The sequence below is a fragment of the Ostrinia furnacalis genome, unplaced genomic scaffold (assembly GCF_004193835.3).
Source record: "Ostrinia furnacalis isolate ACB-3 unplaced genomic scaffold, ASM419383v2 OfSCF2415, whole genome shotgun sequence".
Classification (NCBI taxonomy): domain Eukaryota; kingdom Metazoa; phylum Arthropoda; class Insecta; order Lepidoptera; family Crambidae; genus Ostrinia; species Ostrinia furnacalis.
In genome coordinates this window covers 115899-136295 of record NW_021132654.1, presented here as the reverse complement: position 1 = coordinate 136295, position 20397 = coordinate 115899, and the positions used below count along the sequence as shown (strand labels likewise).

General features: G+C 37.3%; 2 protein-coding genes across 6 annotated transcripts; one reads left to right on the top strand and one right to left on the bottom strand.

Annotated features, from left to right (window-relative positions):
- The first annotated feature begins 1074 nt into the window (after positions 1-1074).
- Positions 1075-5245, top strand: SelR (methionine sulfoxide reductase SelR). 2 transcript variants are annotated; one of them, XM_028308397.1, is made up of 4 exons: positions 1075-1296; positions 1452-1556; positions 1973-2134; positions 4458-5245. In XM_028308397.1, the coding sequence occupies exons 1-4, from the start codon at positions 1209-1211 to the stop codon at positions 4637-4639; spliced, it is 537 nt and encodes a 178-aa protein (XP_028164198.1). In that variant the 5' UTR covers positions 1075-1208; the 3' UTR covers positions 4640-5245. The 2 variants fall into 2 exon arrangements, with proteins under 2 accessions (XP_028164198.1, XP_028164199.1); XM_028308398.1 differs by having other exon boundaries at positions 4494-5207.
- Positions 5246-6576: 1331 nt separating this feature from the next.
- On the bottom strand, positions 6577-20369 carry Pak (serine/threonine-protein kinase PAK 3-like protein). Of its 4 annotated transcripts, none has more exons than XM_028308378.1 (14): positions 20214-20369; positions 19693-19824; positions 19312-19472; positions 16933-17104; positions 16285-16400; positions 15460-15561; positions 14328-14488; positions 13331-13459; positions 12798-12975; positions 12200-12357; positions 10802-10845; positions 10339-10454; positions 9432-9650; positions 6577-9115 (listed from the first exon to the last, which is right to left on the bottom strand). In XM_028308378.1, exons 2-14 carry the CDS (start codon positions 19802-19804, stop codon positions 9032-9034), a joined length of 1752 nt encoding a protein of 583 aa, XP_028164179.1. In that variant the 5' UTR covers positions 19805-19824; positions 20214-20369; the 3' UTR covers positions 6577-9031. The 4 variants fall into 4 exon arrangements, with proteins under 4 accessions (XP_028164179.1, XP_028164178.1, XP_028164177.1 ...); XM_028308377.1 differs by having other exon boundaries at positions 10802-10850; positions 12205-12357; XM_028308376.1 differs by lacking the exon at positions 10802-10845 and having other exon boundaries at positions 12156-12357.
- Positions 20370-20397: the final 28 nt, after the last annotated feature.

Sequence of the window (20397 nt, the reverse complement as noted above, 5' to 3'; positions counted from 1 at the left end):
GTCTAGTATACAACGGCACTGGATTTTGTCGTTTATCGAAATATCTTCAAAACTAGGTACCTGACTTAGCTTTATGAAACAAAACGCATTGGCAAAACTACGCATTTTACATTTATTAAAAATAAAAACATAGAGTTGGTCTTTATTTTATGAAACTAGGTCAAGTACTAGTATATTTAAAAGTATGAAATTAGGTAGGTATGAATTACTAATAGTACTATTTAACACAATGGAATAACGATCATTACTTTGATATACATTAAGCACAATAAAAATATTATTTGCAAATTAATAAGAAAATTAATAATATAGAATGACGTTTAACGCTACATTTATTATTTTAATCCACAGTCAGACTAGCTATAAATTTAACAAAATATCAGTTTTATCGGAATTAATTTTTTCGATACGAGTTACACGATATCTTTCGATGACTTTGCGAATGCAGTACGATGATACGATTATTTTTACGTTGCGGCAATCACTAAAATTCGCTAAAATGACACTAATGACGTTAAAAAAGTGGCACGCTCGTCTTCATACAAATTTTTTGACAAGCTGCATCTATCCATATCTGTGTCGCTGTGAATTCAGTCATCATCGGACACAGTGTTGCCAGAAGGTTACTTTTGTAACCTTTTTGGTTACTTTTGAACTGCTGTGGTTACTTTTAGGTTACACTAATGAAAAGGTTACTTTTAGGTGATTTTTCAGAAATTGTAGAATTAACTTTACAGGTTATTCAATAAAAAATATTAATAGTGACAATTTAAAAATTATGTCATAAAGTGCATTTAAACTTGAATTTGATTTATTATGTGTTGAAAAAAATGAGTTTTAGCGAATGTTTTTCGATAATAAAACGCAAATCCATGAAACGTTTTTATACGACTGGTCACTTTTCGTATTTAGATGATCAATTGTATTCATTTTCCATCCATGAACAACCTTACACAAACATCGCTCCGCACCCCCCCCCCCCTCCCCGTATGAAGGTTACTTTTTATTCAAAAAGGTTACTTTTTTTTATATTTCTGGTAATTTCTGACTAGACCCGACTGGCAACACTGATCGGACACAAATTCAGTTAAAAAATCGCTTTTTTTGGGCTTCAAAGGTGGAATTTACTGTCCTATTTATCTTATCACTCTAGTTAAACATTTCATATTGCGTAATTATTTAAGATAACATATTAGGTAATGTAAGTTATGCGTTTATTACTGAGACCTATCGTTGTAATCAGACAAATTCTACAACCAAATAGAAGTATCCAGTTGAGACATCCCTTTACAACAGGTAAGACGGCTTTTGTGATTTTTGTTAGCATCGCAGTGCATGTGTGTGTATCGGTATTTAAACACGGAAACACCTCGCCATCGTAGTAATCTTGGAACGGTGCCAAGAGTTTTATTCAAACATATCGTCTAACGCCGTTTGGTTTGTTCATTTAGCGCTTGTTTGGAGAGCCATGGAAGATAAAGAGTCGCTAAAGAAACGTCTGACACCAATACAATATCATGTCACACAAGAAGCGGGTACTGAAAGACCTTACACAGGTTTGTAAGCCTTTTACATTTTAGCATTCATTAACTCCTTTAAATCAAGTGCAAGGTTACTCTACTTTTACAAATTAATTGCTTTTTATGAAGTGAAAGCTTTAATTATTTCATTGATGCTGACCTCCTTTAGTAAATAAAAATGTTAATTGATGCTTCATTATTTTAGCACCTACCTACATACTTTCTCTTAGTATTTGGTATAATTGCACTAGTAACAATGAGATAATTGAAAATATAATTACAGTATACTAGTCAATTATAAATGAAAAATAATATCAATTCAATATCATGTTAAAATTTAAAAGTAATATAATTAACTATTCATGAGCATAAATAACATTTTTAGGTTTCAGATCTGATAAATATTACTTTATCAGACATAATTTTAGATAAATAATCTGATTTTGTTTTAGGATGTTACAACAAATTTTATGAAGATGGCATGTATGTGTGTGTAGTCTGCAGACAAGATTTATTTACTTCTAAAACTAAATATGACTCTGGGTGTGGCTGGCCGGCTTTCAATGATGTGCTTGCCAAGGAGAAGGTCACTCTTCACCAGGACACAAGTGCAGGTATGTTCTTATAAAATAGATCTTGCGTATTATGAATGGCATCCATAATAATATTTTGTTATGATAGCCTGTATGTGTAATTCTATTAAAAAGCATGTAAGTACATACTGTGAAATCAGTAAAAATAATAAATCATTTCATCAGCTAATTCTGCCTAATACCTCTATTCATAAATGTTGATAAGTCAGTCATATCATACAGAAGGTTTGTGTATCTTGTCTGTACAGTTTACATTTAGTCCTTTTCACTGAAGTAAACCATGCATAGCCAATACCATTGCCAAAGAATAATAGATGACATTGATTGGTTTTTATAAACAAGTTGTGTGGTTACCATTCTACATTGTGTAGGTATATTTACAGAGAACACAATTTTAAAAATCATTCCAATGACATTTATATTCTCAATACCTTGTTATATGACCTTGATTGATAGTACAATATGTATTACTATTTTTCCTTTACCAAGTAAGGATATAGCCTTACTGTTACCTATTTAAAGTAACTATACTACACACACACTACTTATATGGAATGTTTGATGCCATGTTGTCTGTGCAAGGCATTCACTATTTTACTATTATCAATATGAAAGATTTAATTTTTCTAGAACTAATATTAAAAGCACATAATATTTTAAATTCCTGTAAATACTTTATACAGAATGTTATGAGAGTGGGTGCGGCTGTAAAAATATGTTAGTTTCTGAAGACCAGTTTATATCCATTGTCTAATATGATGTGTATAAAATCTAATATTATTATTTGATCATAAAATTCTACATTCTGACTGAAGATGTAGGATCAAAATCAAATGTCATCCAAAAATAGATGTTGTTCAACCAGTTTCACAAACTAGTCAATTGTTATTTGAGGAAAATATGTTAAGGATATCTCACAAAATTATAATATGATGATGCATATTAGATAAAAAAGTAGACATTTTATTGGATATGATGATGTAAGAAAAGACTGCCTAAGAACATCTTTTTGGCTAACAATGTTAATGTGGTTCCATTTAAATTTTGAACCTTTCTTCCACACACTCTATAGTACACATAAATATAATAATATCTTCTTCATAACCAAAAAAAAACAATATTGATATTTTGAAAAATAATAGTAGGTAACTATACAGATTTAATGTATGTATATTATGTCATGTCTAAAGTGTAACATTTTTTAAAATCATAATTCACTTTGCATTATATTTTTATTTTAATTAAACTTTTTTGCATGTAAGTAATGTTTTATAAATGCATTGCCTTACAAGGAGCAAGTCCACCATTAATCCATTGACACTTATCAATAAATCATACTGCTTTTGCTTTGCTTGATTATTTGTATACTATAATATGAGGTAAGTTTATTCAAAATTAATTCACACATAGAATGAAATACATAATTTATCCTTTTTTTAGTTTTTGTAGAAATCCATGTGATGATGATTGATTGATTAAATTTTTAAACTTAATTTCTAATTACTCTTATTTATTTTGTGTACATAATTATATTATTATAATACGGATATTATGTAATTTATGTAATATAATATACAATTACACTTTAATTTATTACATTATTAGGTAGGTATATGAAACATACAATTTTAAGATATGCTCAAAACAATATTTAAAGATTTAGTAAACAAAAGCAATATAATTACCAACTTAATTTATTTTTGGTGTTGGGAAATGGATATTGGTGCTAATGCGTTTTTTTATCTGTTTTCTGTCTTTCTCCCTGAACCTTTGACCACAATCCGATACAATCCTGTCTCTCCACAACAAACGTAAGTCGGCCTCGACTGGTAATTCTGTATCTGTATGGTTTTATTTATGCTTCATTAATACTATCAAAAAATCTTAAAAAATTGTGCTAAGCGCTGTTCACAACACAATACGCACCGCTCTTTTTATTCACATGCCATTGTGAAATATTTTATCATGTTCACTATTCTGGTTGGGTGGTCACAAACAATACATGTGCACACATAATAACTCTATCTATTATATTTTATTTGTAACAATGTTTCGTCTTCATTTGCTAATGGAATTCAATGTCATCTATTATCATCTAACTGTTGTGGAATGTGCATGACATTAATATGCATTCACCTCTCCCTGAACCACCCGCCCTGTCCCCTCCCGACCTCGGATGCTGCCACGGACGTCTCCGCGCGGACTCTGCAACGGCGACTACAATACCTCACCACATCAACTCTAAGAACATCATATTGGATGCGCCCATATCATTCATTTTTATAAATATAAAACTTGTGTAAATAACTGGTTTTGTTGGTGAATGGACACTCCTAAATAAAAGTTGGAGCAAATATATTACTGGTTTTAACACGGCCAGGTTTGGTGCGAACTGAGGTGCGATGCTCCAAGTGCTCCGCTCACCTGGGACACGTGTTCGATGACGGGCCGGCGCCCACCAAGAAACGTTTTTGCATTAATTCCGCGTCGTTGGACTTCATACCGGCTGAACAACGTAAAGACTAAAATAATTGTGATTAAACGATGAAATTACAAATATAACAAAATTTCATTATTACTACATTTTGTGCTTTTATAAAAATGTACTATCACGGACGCGTACCCTGTACACGTACCGCCTAGAATAAAGTTTCTTTGAATGTAATATTCTTTTGTGAAATTCCGTCTTTATGTGCAGCTTAATTAACAATCACTTGTTTTTTGTAAGCCGATTGAATTTTAATAGTCATTTACCGTTAATCTACCTGGCGATCTATATTATGATTACAATGATGATACCTACCTGTTACCCTACGTTTGTGATTAATTAAAATGATATTAACAACTGTAACTATCAGTAGGTACCCGTGTCAGCATTTAATATTCAGTTTGTAATACATGTGAATAATATAATTAGTAGATAGAAGATAAATGAATAATATTCATTATAAGTAAATAATTTATTAAATTGCTTTGTTACCATAACGAGTCATAGTTTACAATCTGTTTCGTTTTTTGTTTTGATAAAATTTATGCTTGCATCAGTACAAATCGATTTTCAGCGTTGTTTTTGTTACGTAATGTAAGTGTAAACTGAAGAAGGTTTTAATAAATATTTTTGTAATGATTGCACTTCTTGTTTTTATTTGGCATGTTTACTCTATATTTCAAATATTTGCAGGTCTGCGTAGGTTTCTGCGGTAGTGGAGCGGTGCAGGAGTTTTTTTTTGTTACATGAAACATCAGCGAAATTTAAAAAAAATGCTTAGACTACTCTGTTACGTCTTGTCAGTCGTCAAACCTCCCACGCCATTTCACTATCGCAGGAACTTGCTCAGTTATGCGCTATACAGGGTGGAAACGATAAGTGATCTCGCTCCATTATTTCTTAACTATACAAGATATCCAAAAACTGATTACTGATCCTGAAAATGCTTTACGAGCTCTATCCAACGGTACCAATAAAAGGTTACCAAATAAACTGGATCTATTCGAAAATTCAGTGTTTCCGGCTTCCATACATTTAGTAAAACCACAATATAATATTAAAAACTATACAAGATATCCAAAAACTGGTTACTGATCCTGAAAGTACTTCACGAGCTCTATCCAACGGTACCAATAATAATAGGTTACAAAATAAACTTGATCTATAGTTACTATACAAAATAAAAATTCAATGTTACCAGCTTCCATACATTTAGTACTGCCACAGTCATGGCACTCATGTCTCGATAATATTATAGCAAGTAAAGCCTAAAACCAATGTTTTTTAAATAAGAATGCAATTTGGAGTTCAATTTAAGTGTTTATTATTGAATAAAAAAAAATTAACACTTCTTATATTGTGTGGCTTGCATACATTTAGTATGAAGCCTGAAAACATTGAATTTTCGGATAGATCCAGTTAATTCTGTAACCTATTACTGAATTTACTGATACCGTTTGAAAAAGCTCGTGAAGCACTTTCAAGGATCAATAATCAGTTTTTCGATATCTTGTATAGTTTAGAAATAATCGAGTGAGATCACTTATCGTTTCCACCCTGTATATGTCTGTAGTAGATACGCATTTTCGTATTCATAATTCAAATTCTTGCCATCATAGTGGCTTCGACAAACATTCCTATCACTCATAACTAGGATTCCAGCCAATATACTACCTACATTTACAGTATACCTACAATATTGTTTTCCTCAATCGAGCTATCCAGAGTCGATGAAGCGAATGACATAAAAATATTGCACGGTTGGCCGACTTCACTAAACACCAGCGAAGAAGACTATTCCTATGCTAGGTGAACCGAACCCCTAAAACGTCGCCTTTTAACTAATGTTATACTTGGCTAGTATAAGTACATTAATGCAACCCTTCATATAAAAAACGACTTCATGGACATGCATACATTATTTAAAATTAAAACAGTAAATATTTTTTGTATTTATAAAAATAAAACAAAAGTATGATCATGGTGAGTCTTTTATTATAGTATGGTTGTAATTAATATGCACAAGTTGCTCATACATGGCACTGGTGTTTTACAACTGACAAAATCATGAAAAATGTTCTAATCACATTAAATGTCTTGTACAATAATCCTATTACATGTATTAATACATTTCAACTTAAACTATATTCATAATTACAGTTACTTTCTCAACTTATCATACTCTAATCCATACTCAAATTCATTTTCATGATCACATAGTTAATACACTTCTTATTTATATTTTAGTTATAGATACTGAATAACTTTGTTCAAGCTCTCTTGAAGATTTGGCTATATTTTTTACATTTCTACATTATTGCACAAGTATTTTATGTTGTTTTGGTTGGTGCATTTAATTAATATTCTTCAATAATTGTATTAGCGATAGGCCAAAACGATCAATGATTAATTATTAAAAATATTTTAGGCCGTAAATCAATAAAATTAGCGTAAACTGGTACGTCACTCCGTTGAAATTATATTTATTATAACATTACAATAAAAATAATTACGTTTAAATGTTAATCGTAGCATATGCAGTGCCAAAACTTAATAAAAAAGGATGTGAATAACTGCACCAACCTAGAACGACTGCACAGACTAAATAGCGTTAATTGGTCACTTTATATTGTCAATGAGTGAACTACTCGTTTCTAACCTGTGTCTGTACTATTTACAGCAGACGAGATAATGTCCCGCGCATCCTACCCAAAACAAGTCTTCATCAAACGCACATCGCTCAACACTCATACCTTATAACCAATAAAACTGTAAATACACGACAAAATAAAATTTAACAGCGTCTGTCGGCACAACCTAAACAATAAAGCAGAGAGACCGCAAGTCTTAATATAAAAGCAAAAATACTTCATGTAGCTGTATTTAGAAATATTTATTAAATAGGTACTAACTAGGTTACTATTGTCGTAATATAAAGTGTAATTAGATGATAAAACAACTATCATGATCTATCTAAATGTCGTTTTTCTGATGACTGAATGGATTCGTCAATGAAACCTTAGAAATACAGTTTTGTGCCATTATGGTGAATTTGCTATTCATAATCAATGTATGTTATAAACTTTATAAACTTAATACTACGTAAATGCTTTACCTTCATGACTAACAATACATGATACAATTAAAATATTTTATAGGCCGCCTTCAACAAATATACAAACCTGTCATGTGGAAGTTAAATTGGCTTTTAAAATAGAAATATGAGAAAAGAACTAGGAATCATTTGCATAATATCGTTTAACTAGAAGCAGAATGAAACTAGAGTTGAGGTAAAACAGGATACAAATTCCGACACTCAAGACAATACTTAGGAAATGACAAAGCGAAATTACATTATATCGCAGTTATCTGCGTCGTAAATGACACATAGGATCATATATTTGCTGTAGGCTTAAGACAATGCATACATTCACAATGCAATGGCAGGCTAACAAACATCAGTCGCAAAACATTACAAACAAACAAATTCAAAGTAATAATAATTGCCTGTTGATCTAAAAAATACCTATCAACCATAGAAATAATGCGTGACTAAAATAATAAAAGTCGACTCAATTATAATCTCAATAAGAAGTCATATCCGACGATTTAATAAATAATTTGTATACACCGGTTAAACTATCTTAATATCTTTAACTACCATAAGCAAGTAAGCAAATAGAAGCCAACAAATCATTAATATAATTAATACGTTAAAAATTAATATATAAATATTACGTAATTTCGTCACTCCATAATAAAATTTATGTGTTAAAATATTACTTTCACATCTTACTTAATTTTCTGTTACGAAAATACACAAGTATCTAATGAAAATGCGTAACCCATTCATTCACTCAAACATCATTCGGTCACCATCGCTCAACGGGCGCCGCCCCTCGCCTCTGTATTGAAGTGTTTCCGCCTACCGCTTCCTTATCAGCTACCATCACAGTGAAAGCTGAAACAGTACTAAACGTAACGGACCTACCGTATTCTACTATTTATACTTTACAAGATCACCTAAACGTAACTGCCAGTCTTCGGTCGCAGCTAGATTATTTCGTAGTTTCTCAATTCGTATCTAAGTAACTAATGTCTATCTAGTATCTACATCCTAATCGATCCCACGGAATAACAGTCGAACGAAACACGTCAATAAGAGATACGGAATAAATAATGCTACCGAGCGTCACTACGCTTCGGGCGCCGAGCCGCGCTTCCCTTGTAAAAATATGGTCACTATTAGGCGGCCGGCACCCGCACAAAAAATGCTCTAATTTTCTTCCTAGAATAGCTCGGGGGAGGGACTGACCGACACTCGCGGCGTCGGGACGCGCTCGAGGCGTCTCGCTAGGGATACTTCACGGGTATTATCACAATGGGTCAGTATCGTTCGTGGGGGGCGCGCGCGGCGCCGGCAGCCGGCGCTAATGGCCCTTCGCCGCCTCCTTGGCCGCCATGATCAGCGGCGTCAGCGACGCGAGCGGCCGCGCCATCTTTAGGAACGGGTGCTGAAAGACGATAATCGTAAGTATTTTGGTTGGTTGCTTTCAGGTTCAGGACATAGTTTCCGTAAGTTGTTTGAAGTCCTAAAAGTTATCTAAACATCTACTATTCATTTACAATCTAGGGATTGAAGTTAGACTAAATTCATCATGATGAATAAGAAATTTATTTATGAAGCAAATGGGAGTATTAATAACGAGGGGCTAGCGGGAGTATTAGTAATTTGTGAAATAACAAATTACTAATAATCTTTAAAAAAGAAAAAAAAAAAAAAATGTTCCCAAACACAAATTGCCGCCCAAGAAAAACCTAAGGGCTTACCTTGAGTAGGTCGAGCGCGGTGGCGCGGCAGTCGACGTCGACCTCGAGGCACTGGTCCAGGAAGTCCTGGAACACGGCGCTGAGCTTGTCCTTGTCCTTGATGTCGGGCTTGCCGTTGGTGGCGATGAGGTAGAGCGCGCGCAGCGGGTTCTCGTTGAGGTACGGCGGCTCGCCCTCGATCATCTCTATCGCCATTATGCCCAGCGACCACACGTCCACCTGCAAAATAATGTTTATTTAGTAGAAGTAAAGTCAGCGTCAAATAATTCGTGACATCCAAAGTAGCCAATAAGTTCGCAACACGTCTTTGTTACAATTGGAATAAGGTTGTGTTGACAACTTTTTGGCGCTTTGGGTTTCACGAACTATTTGACGCTGACTGTACTGATGACGATACGGCAGAAATTAATACTATGACATCTTAGAAACTATTTACTACGAGTAGGTTACTACGAACGAGTAGGAGCTATTATTAACCGACTACAAAGTCTACAAAAGGAGGAGGTTCTCAATGAGGGTTTTCGCGATTGAAAAATCCGCCAGATGGCAATACGTAGACGCGAGGTCCAAATGCTGCATGATTGGTTATTTTTGACATGACATTGACAGATATGTCAAAATCCACCAATCACGCACAATTTGGACCTCGCGTCTACGTATTGCCATCTGGCGGATTTTTCAATCGCGAAAACCCTCATTGGGTTAGTGTTTTTACAACAATAATTTGATAGGCTCTTGTACACAAAAACGATAAAGTATCAAATAAATAAAAGGGACACAAGATGTTAAAAGTTATTACAAGTAAGAGTTCCAATAAATGAAAAAGCCCCGCAGGTACTCGCTTTTGTAAGTACAGTTCATTCCAGACAAGTTCGAAATAAAGCTATGGCAGTCAATAAATGCATACCTTTGGTCCATATTGCTTTCTCGTAACAACCTCAGGCGCCATCCAGTAAGGCGTGCCGACCATTGTAGTTCGCTTATTTTGCTCGGGTGATATTTGTGCACAGAACCCGAAGTCAGCTGGAAACAACATGAATATTTTAGGAATTTGAAACACTATCCATTTTAGAAACTTTAAGGTTTCTTTAGGTAAATAATAATATCATAGGTTTCAAATAGATAATAAATAATATTTAAGTTATTTAAAACGGCTTATTATTACGTATTGTTTAGGGAAAAATTCTGCTAAGCTACCCTAATCAACACAGAGTGGGGAGAATCCAGACTCAATCAACGAAGATCCTCAAGAGAAATAAACTCGTGCTCAGTACTTTAATTTCCAAATAAAAGCACAACAAGGTTTAGCTCCGCTCCTAATCATGCAATCGCCATCTACCCTCGCTATAATTATCCAACTGGCGACTCACTCAGCTTGACCTGCCCGTCGAGCCCCAGCAGGATATTATCAGATTTGATGTCGCGGTGTATGACGTGGTTAGTGTGCAGGAAGTGCAAAAATGCCCCTTATCATGCAATCGCCATCTACCCTTGCTAGGTGATCTCACGTTGTACTTGTCCGTCGAGTTCCAGCAATATGTTACTATAGTTGACCCACGCTGAACTGTCCCACCAAACTCAATGACAGGGGGGCGCTACCATCGTTCAACTATATGGTTTCCAACATGGCAAAAATCTGAACCAGCGATCCGGTATTGACGGTGGCGCCCCACTGTCAATGTCATCGACAGGACAGTCCAGTATTTTGGAACTATAAAGTAAGTTCTGACAACCTTCAAAAGGTCATTAGTCCACGCTTCGCATGGCGGTACCTTGCTGCCTCATCGCTATAATTAAAATTATCAAACTGTTGACTCACTCAGCTTGACCTGCCCGTCGAGCCCCAGCAATATGTTGTCGGACTTGATGTCGCGGTGGATGACGTGGTTGGTGTGCAGGAAGTGCAGCGCTTGCAGCACCTCGCGGCACACGGCGGCGACCTGCCCTCGTCCATGCACGTCCGTTAGTGAACCACCTGCTAGTTACAACTGGCGACTCACTCAGCTTGACCTGCCCGTCGAGCCCCAGCAATATGTTGTCGGACTTGATGTCGCGGTGGATGACGTGGTTGGTGTGCAGGAAGTGCAGCGCTTGCAGCACCTCGCGGCACACGGCGGCGACCTGCCCTCGTCCATGCACGTCCGTTAGTGAACCACCTGCTAGTTACAACTGGCGACTCACTCAGCTTGACCTGCCCGTCGAGCCCCAGCAATATGTTGTCGGACTTGATGTCGCGGTGGATGACGTGGTTGGTGTGCAGGAAGTGCAGCGCTTGCAGCACCTCGCGGCACACGGCGGCGACCTGCCCTCGTCCATGCACGTCCGTTAGTGAACCACCTGCTAGTTACAACTGGCGACTCACTCAGCTTGACCTGCCCGTCGAGCCCCAGCAATATGTTGTCGGACTTGATGTCGCGGTGGATGACGTGGTTGGTGTGCAGGAAGTGCAGCGCTTGCAGCACCTCGCGGCACACGGCGGCGACCTGCCCTCGTCCATGCACGTCCGTTAGTGAACCACCTGCTAGTTACAACTGGCGACTCACTCAGCTTGACCTGCCCGTCGAGCCCCAGCAATATGTTGTCGGACTTGATGTCGCGGTGGATGACGTGGTTGGTGTGCAGGAAGTGCAGCGCTTGCAGCACCTCGCGGCACACGGCGGCGACCTGCCCTCGTCCATGCACGTCCGTTAGTGAACCACCTGCTAGTTACAACTGGCGACTCACTCAGCTTGACCTGCCCGTCGAGCCCCAGCAGGATATTATCAGATTTGATGTCGCGGTGGATGACGTGGTTGGTGTGCAGGAAGTGCAGCGCTTGCAGCACCTCGCGGCACACGGCGGCGATCTGCCCCTCGTCCATGCACGTCTCCGTCACCACGTCCGTTAGAGAACCGCCCGCTAGGTACTCCATTACTACCCATAGCTCCTGTAGGACAGAATTAAGTAAATGAATATAAATTTGGAGAATACACATCGCCACGTTGGATGGTTAATGATACCAATTGTAGTCAATAATTTCAAGACAACTTCTATAAAAAATTGCTAGCCCTGCTTGCAATTTGTATCGTAGTTCACGCACTAGATCTTTAGTTACAACCCGGTCGAGTTGACTGCGTACCTGGCGGTTGTGACGTCACATCGACAGGTAAGTGGGGGAGAGTCGCATTTCAGCGAAGTGCCTTAACTCGATAGGGTTGTAGTCAGATTTCGTCATTTCCACAACACGTAGCGCTCATCTGGTTATTCATACACCTCGCCTCTCCTCTGAGCTTTGACGGAAACAGGGCCTTATGACGGATTTCAGATCTAACATAGTGCGACGTCTCTAATCATAAAAAAGTACACCAGTTTATTAGAGCATCATACCTCATTAACAAGATAGCTGTCGAGGTAGTTGACGACGTTGTTGTGCTTGTTCTCCCGCATGACGAGGATCTCGTTGATGATGAGCTCCTTCTTCGGCTGCTGGCTCAGGTTCATCTGCTTGATGGCCACCTCCATCCCCGTTGACGTTTCGATCGCCGTGTACACCGTTCCCGACGCTCTGTATACAAATATAGCTTGTTGAGAAATAAGGCTACATTTTTTTATGTCTTCGTAACTTTTTATGACGTCACTTTTATGTACAGCTGTTATCCGATTAAAACTCGAGGACGGCTGGGCCGATTGAGTTGATTTTGGTTTTAAAATGTTTGTCGTAGTCCAGGGTAGGTCTAAACGGTGAGCAAATACGCGCGCGATATTGTTTTTCTGTGACAGACAAAGTTCCACGCGGGCGAAGCCGCGGGCGGAAAGCTAGTCAAAAATATATTTGCAGGGAGAACGCTCAAAATATTCCTAAGTTGACAGCAGAACCAAATCTTTACAAGAGGATATTTATTATGAATTCAAATACAAACCCTTGACCAATCTTTTCCATTTTCGTATATTTTCTATTTGGATCACCCACACTGACTATTGTTCGTAATTTTTCTAATATCTCTTCGTCTGTCATTTTCTTTTTCCTTTGCTGCTGACCGGTTGCTCTTCTGCAAAATAAAAGAAGTGTATAAGTACGAGAAAATAAAATGAAAATATTTTAAAGGCGGAGCTGAAATAAATGGGTAAAGATGATTTTGAGACAAGCTCATTTCACGATCTTTTATTATGTTTATAGCCATTGTGACCGACTCGACCAATATATGTATTTATTTAGGATAGGATAGTAAACGAAACGGACGAGATTGCGGGCTTGTCTGGTCAAGTGTTAAGACTATCTGGCTGGATGGTGAGATGCAGGCCAAGAACTTTACCATTGTGGTAAGAAATAGTAAAAAAAAAAAATGTTAACAGCATTGTTGTGTTCCGGCAGTTGACAGTTTCTCTGGTTGAGGATACCAGATGAAGCTCGCTTCCACCTTCGGCCTGATCATGACTATTCATCAGGTGAGATGCAGGCTTAGAGCTTCCTCATTGTGGTTAAAAAAAGCTCAACTTCATTGACTCACTGGCACATAGGCTGGTTTTAGAGTCACGCTGACGCACGCTGACCGTCAGCGCTGACAGCCGAAATGTATGAAACGTCTGCGCCGAGCGATCAGCGTCACTCAGGAACGTTCCCTTCAATGAGGGCTATCGTTTTTATACTTAACAGATGGCACCCCTGGCGATTGACAGGACCTTACTCTACAGTGGCGCCATCTTGATGAGTGCAAATGCGATAGTCCTCCTACCACTTTAGCGCTCACCAGCCAGCGCCAGCTACTAGCAAGTGACAGGACCTCACTCTACAGTGGCGCCAACTGGTGAGCGCTAAAACGATAGCCCTCATTACATACATATTGATCTGTCAGCGCCGGCGATCAGCGCGATTCTAAAACCCGCCTTAACAAAACCCAAGGAGGGTTTAGTTCTTACCCAGTCTCGGTAGTAACAGGCGCGCCGTTGGGCGGCGGCGGGTGGACGGGGTGCGGGGGGTGCGGCGCGTGCGGCGGCGGCGTGTGCGGCGCGGCGCCCGCCGGGTTCTTGTTGCGGTCCAGCGGCACCGGCCCGCTGCCCACCTCCGCTCTGCTGCATATCTGTATACGGGGAATGAATTACAAATGAATTAAAATACGGGGAATTAGGTTTGAAAAGATAGAGCTGGGGGCGTAGTGTGAGTTTACGTCAAACGCATTCGATGTCGACTGTGTAAAAAGTGACATTAAGGCCCAGAATATATTATAATAGATTCCGTTGAGAGACCACACATGACGCGACCAGTTTGAAACCGGTTTGAAATGGTCGCGTCATGTGTGGTCTCTCAACGGAATCTATGGCAGAAACTTAGATGCAACTCAAAAGTAACTAGAAGTTGCAGTTTCGTTGCAATTGCGTTTCACTGTGTGTTCTGGGCCTAAAAGTATGACGGATTGTACAGCGAGCAGAACTAAAATCTTCATATATTTTTTTGATGCGCTCGCTAGTGACGACGTTTGATGTAAACTCACACTTAGCCCTCTGATGTTGAACTTAACAATGGACGTTAAATCTGGAGATAATTTTCATATACGTTCAAGAGCTTAGTTTTACGATTGGCGCACACATTACTTATTTTAGAACTTAATTGACGAAAAGATCGAGGTAAATTTTTTATTTGTTTACAAGGGGCATAATTATTTCAGTATAATCGACGGTTAGATTGACGATCGTTCGAGAATGCTTTACACAGACTCCGGTTATTTAGCCTTGGTATTGTACGACCAGAATTAACCAGAAGCAAATGAAGTATTTGGTCTACACTCTCTATAGCCTCCATGCTGGCCAGACAGGTTGTGGAGACACAATTGAGATATTCAAATCTATTCGCCAATTCGATAGGATTAACCCCTACCTCTCGTTTTAATTATTTTTTCTGCATACCTTAGTTAATCCTACAGATTAGTCGCAGATTTAATCTCATTAATGTACAAAATGAAAAAGAAAAATCTCGTGACTCATTTTGTTTCAATACCTATTAAAGTGAACAACATAATTAAGTAACTAAATTAAAAAACAGTTGTATACTGACCGAATGAGTGGTGAGAGCGGGGTGTGGCACGTGCGGCGGGGACGCGGGCGCGGGCGCCGGTCGCGGCGGCGGCGCCTCTTCCTCCTCTATTGGTTTTGTATACTGCAAGCGATTTACGACTCTCAGAACAGGGTATAAGCGTTAATATCAACCACATAACATTAAGATGACATTGGCATTACAATTTAAGTATGTTTTATACTTGAGCTACTTCAGCGGCGAATAAAAATATGTTTTAGAAACTAGTCTTCGCCGCTTCGGTCATTCCTTGGATAAATGGACCACACCAAGTACGTACAGATGAAAGCGGTCTTCGCTATTATCATTTACAGAGATTATTATTTGATTTCTCTATTTATGGAGAATCCTCATAAGTACTAGTATATCTTCCGCATGTTTACCCATGAATATTCTGCGGTACATCAGGGCTACTCCTAAAGTCGTAAACCATGTTTACGTACTTTCTAATTTATCTGCCAGGTTGCTCATATTGGCATCTCGTTTTACATGAGAGAGATGGCAACATTCGAAACTTCGGATAATCTTTTTCGAAATAACCTCGTCTCAGTAGGCTCGCCAGATATCAAAGTTGTAATTCAGTTTATTATACTTTGGTTACACAGCATTAAAGCTTCAACCACACCAACGCGAGCAGATCGCCATGGCAAGCGCGATCAAAGGCCAACGACAGGTTGCGCGACCCATGACAGTTAACGCGACCTGTTATTTCCCTATGATTGCGCCGTGATCACGCCGGCGATGGCGATCAGCACGCGTTGGTGTGGTTGAAGCTTTATGTTCACTAGGAATATCAACTAGACTCACAATACTCTTGGTGCGGTCGGGCCGGGACGGCGGCGGAGGCGGCGGCTCGGGGTGCTCCGTGTCGGTGGGCGTGGACGACGACGGGCTGCTAGAAGACACCCTCGATACGGACGAGCCTGATGGAGTTGGGAACCATTAGTTTTGGTCATGTTATTTAATGCGTAATAAAAAATGACATTCTTTTTTGTGGAGGCCACCCAGAACTTTTTCTGGCTAACAACTGAACTCCGACAAACGTTAAAAAACATAAGGCGTTTTACTTTTGTTAGAATAAAGTTATGTCGATATCCAATAGTGTCGGAGTAACGTAATGTCGAAGTAACGTTTGTCCGAGTTCAGTTTATGAGTATTTTTCACTACAGGAACGGCAACGCTAATGGGGGATTGCTTACGTTGCCTACATGGTTCCTTTTTTAGCATTCATATTATAAGTTTGGCAACTGCAATACAATATCGTCATTGACATGAGATTGGTATAGATAACACCATCTGTCCCTCTTCCTAGCTGTTAGTTTGGGGCAGTTGTTACACGACAATAAGGAATTTTTCAATAGAAGCCGCGTAGCTTAGGCGTTTAGTCATCACATTATAGAAATGGTGTGTATATTGAATGATATTGAATTACTGGTTATTGTTAATAGTGTTTACCGGAATGAGTGGTGTGCATCTGAGCTGAGGTCATGTATTTGGATGGGGGCGGCTGCGTCGCAGAGGCGTCGTACCACTTGAGGACGTCTAGCACGGCTTGCGGATTGCTCTTCTGCTCTTGCTTGCTGATGTTCGAAGCCATCAGTAACCGCGCCCATGCTTCCGGCATTCCCTTTACGAAAACGAACATAAAATTAAAAATATTCCTTTTTTTTTAATAAAAAACATAAAACATCAATATTAAAGATTACAAAAAATATCAGTTTTGGAGCCAGTGACACATAACCCATGGACAACCACCAATTTACATCTAGGGATCACTAACATTCAACTATGGCCACCGGTTATGGCTAAAAAATAAGACAACCAGGTTATTAAATAAATAATAGCAGCATTGCCAGCTGGGATAGATCTAGTGTTAATTTAAACATTGTTTTAACACAATCTCAATAGTCATTTGTAGTTTAATACGCTCACGCACGCAGTCAGTGCTTGTCAAAGTTGTATATTTACAAAACAACTGCAGAAAGGCCGACTTTTGTATGATTTTTTATCTGAACAAATACAGATTTTACGGTCGCAAGTTGTTAGGGATAATATGAATATTGTTTAAGAACATGCTTGACTAACATATACTCATATACATGATATTATACATGGATAGAACTAATTACATTATTTAAAAATCTAAAATAAAATAAGGATTAGTTTAAAACAGGTGACAGATTTCCATTAAAGATAACTAGCTAGATGTCTAACACACTATGAAGAATAGGTATCACATTTGAAGGAGCATATAAGCATAAAATAATTTAAGAGCTGATACATTTATCAAACAGAATATAAATAATAAAGTACTTGAGCAAAATAGATAAATAAGATATAAAATACTTTATCAGAGCATGCAATGATGCAAAACAGGAGTCTATACTAACATAAACAATCATCCCAAAATTATGGTTGTGCAAAGTCAATAATAGCATTTGAAAATACTAATGTGTATACATTTTTTTATTGTTAAAAAGTGTAACCTTAATAAAGCATAAACCCAGGCCATACAAGTAAAACATCAATAAAATGCAATGTTTGAGTTGAGACCATCCCATAAAGGTAAACTTCTATAGATTCTTCATTGAAGAATACAGCATTAACCTTGAGTTATCATTGAATTTAAATTATCTGAATGCACTTCCATTTACCAAAAAAAAAACTTTCATGCTATTATAAAGAACCCTCCAAGTATTCAAAACAACATACAAGCATACAGCATTAGAGATCTATAGGAGTTAAGTACAAAAATAAGTATTTATAAAACAATAAATATACAAAATTATGAAGAAATGCCTTCATATTTGCAGAAAACACAAAGGCATTCAGTAATACAAGCTATTACTTACTGTCATAGGCAGCTTGAAACAAAAGCGGTAATACATGGAACTCAATTATGTGACATCAAAATATATTCAGTCTTGGCCATATTTAAAATAAGAGATTCCTAAAATACAACTAAATTAGATACACGCCATCATCATAATTTACAAGTTGGGTTATATAAGATGTGGCTTCTATTTTATAAAACATTCCATGAGATATTACAATTTCAAATAGAAATATTTATACTAGATTATCACAATCTATTAATAAACATGCTTCCCTTGCTTTCATTAGTCATCTAAATATAAAGTTACAGCTGCAGTCTATATCATAAATCCAAGAAAAACATTGAATGTTTTCTTTTCAAATAACTATTTTGGTTTCATTGCCATATTATTATAATCCTACCTAATACTAAAAAGAAACGAAATAAAATATGGGTATATCAATATGTAGCTTGCAAAAGAAAGCAAAGCAGCTATAAGGCACTGTGTAAAGGCATAACCAAATTTTGCACATTTGATAGCTGAGATTTTTTAACGAAATCTTTTTGAAGATTAGTATCAATAATAAATCTTGATAATTGTGACAACATCCACGGGAACAATACAGGTATCAAGATATTTTGGTAATATCAAAGTGGGTGTGCACATGAATCATCTAATATGAAAATTAATTTTCTATAGATATTTAAATGAATATCAACCTAATGATGTCTAGATTAAGTAATGAATAATTTGTTCCTTTACTGGTCACTATTGTAATATTTGTATTGAATAATAATGACATAAATGAATGAGTATTCATCATGCCCTACAGGAACATGTGTCTATATTGATTTAGTAATAGGTATTTGAAAATTCAGAGGGGTGGCTTGAGATTGCATCAAGGCAGTGTGATGTGTCATGGGTTTTTCCAAAAGTGCAAAGTAAACATTTGGTTTATGCAGACACTGTGTTAATCTCTAATCAATGTTGTATAACTAACATAATTATAGATACTCACTGTGAATTCTCCAGTCACTGCGTCAAATCCCACATGCACAGTATGCTCAAAATTTGTTGGATAGCTAATATTGGGTTTATTATCATTATGGGCGGTACTTTTAGAGCCTTTAATTTTTGCTTTTAGTGTTTTCTTTTTTCTATCACCACTATCATCAGGTTCTGAAAGAGAAATTATGATTCAATTAACAATTGGATAAAATATATGTTGACACTAATAAAGTTGGAGCACAATGAGTTACTGGTAGCATACTAATAAGGTACAAACCAAAAGTTTTGGTAGTGCCATATGAATATACAACAAGTTATTGTTAAAATCTTATGGTATGTAAGTGTTGTGCTGCTATATGATTGAATAAGACACTATTGAGATGCTCAATACCTTTTGGCAGTGGCCTCATGTCCACTGATGCCACAGAGTCCCCTCGGTCAGTGGCTCTATTACTAGTGAGGCGCACAGGAGGCGCAGGAGGTTTGTCCTCATCACTCGACATCCTGCTTATTTATTGCCCTTCTGCAAATAGAAACACATATTTAGAAATTATGATTGTATGATTGACATTCATTGTTATTATCTGGATACATATTATTCTGGATACACTGAGACTGAACTTGTATACCAATTTTAACTGTTTATTTATAACACTTTCAGTTTGAGTAGTAAAGAAATTCTTAGGATATAACCAGAATGTTTCAAACCTGTCCTCAATGTAAGGACTACATTCTATCAATACATCTCCTATTCAAAATCATGTAAAAGGGTCAAGGGGGCACAAATCACAGTGTAGCTTGTCTATCCATTCACAAGAATAAAAAGTAAACCACAATATTACTCATGGACGCGCCCCGCAAAGGTTTGCGAATGCGACAAAATTTGTGGACTAAACACTAGATTTTACTTACCTAAGGGAAAATAAGGTCTTCAAAATAATAAATGAACAAGCACGTTTATATTTTTGTTACATTTCAATAAATATGTCACGGATAAATACACAAATTTTACAAAAACTAAATTATTTTATCATTCACACACATGAAAGAATAGCAGCGATGACTAGAGCCGCCATTACACTATGGTCTAGTGTTT

What these genes read in the sequence shown, in the direction of transcription:
- SelR (XM_028308397.1), top strand. Translation starts at nt 1,209, where the DNA reads ATGCGTTTATTACTGAGACCTATCGTTGTAATCAGACAAATTCTACAA. An exon ending in GAGACATCCCTTTACAACAG is followed by an intron (nt 1,297 to 1,451) that starts GTAAGACGGCTT and finishes TTGTTCATTTAG; the next exon opens with CGCTTGTTTGGAGAGCCATG. An exon ending in TCACCAGGACACAAGTGCAG is followed by an intron (nt 2,135 to 4,457) that starts GTATGTTCTTAT and finishes CCTAAATAAAAG; the next exon opens with TTGGAGCAAATATATTACTG.
- Pak (XM_028308376.1), bottom strand. Translation starts at nt 19,804, where the DNA reads ATGTCGAGTGATGAGGACAAACCTCCTGCGCCTCCTGTGCGCCTCACT. An exon ending in GATGCACACCACTCATTCCG is followed by an intron (nt 16,401 to 16,932) that starts GTAAACACTATT and finishes CAACTCCATCAG; the next exon opens with GCTCGTCCGTATCGAGGGTG. An exon ending in GAAAGCAATATGGACCAAAG is followed by an intron (nt 9,651 to 10,338) that starts GTATGCATTTAT and finishes ATTATTTTGCAG; the next exon opens with GTGGACGTGTGGTCGCTGGG.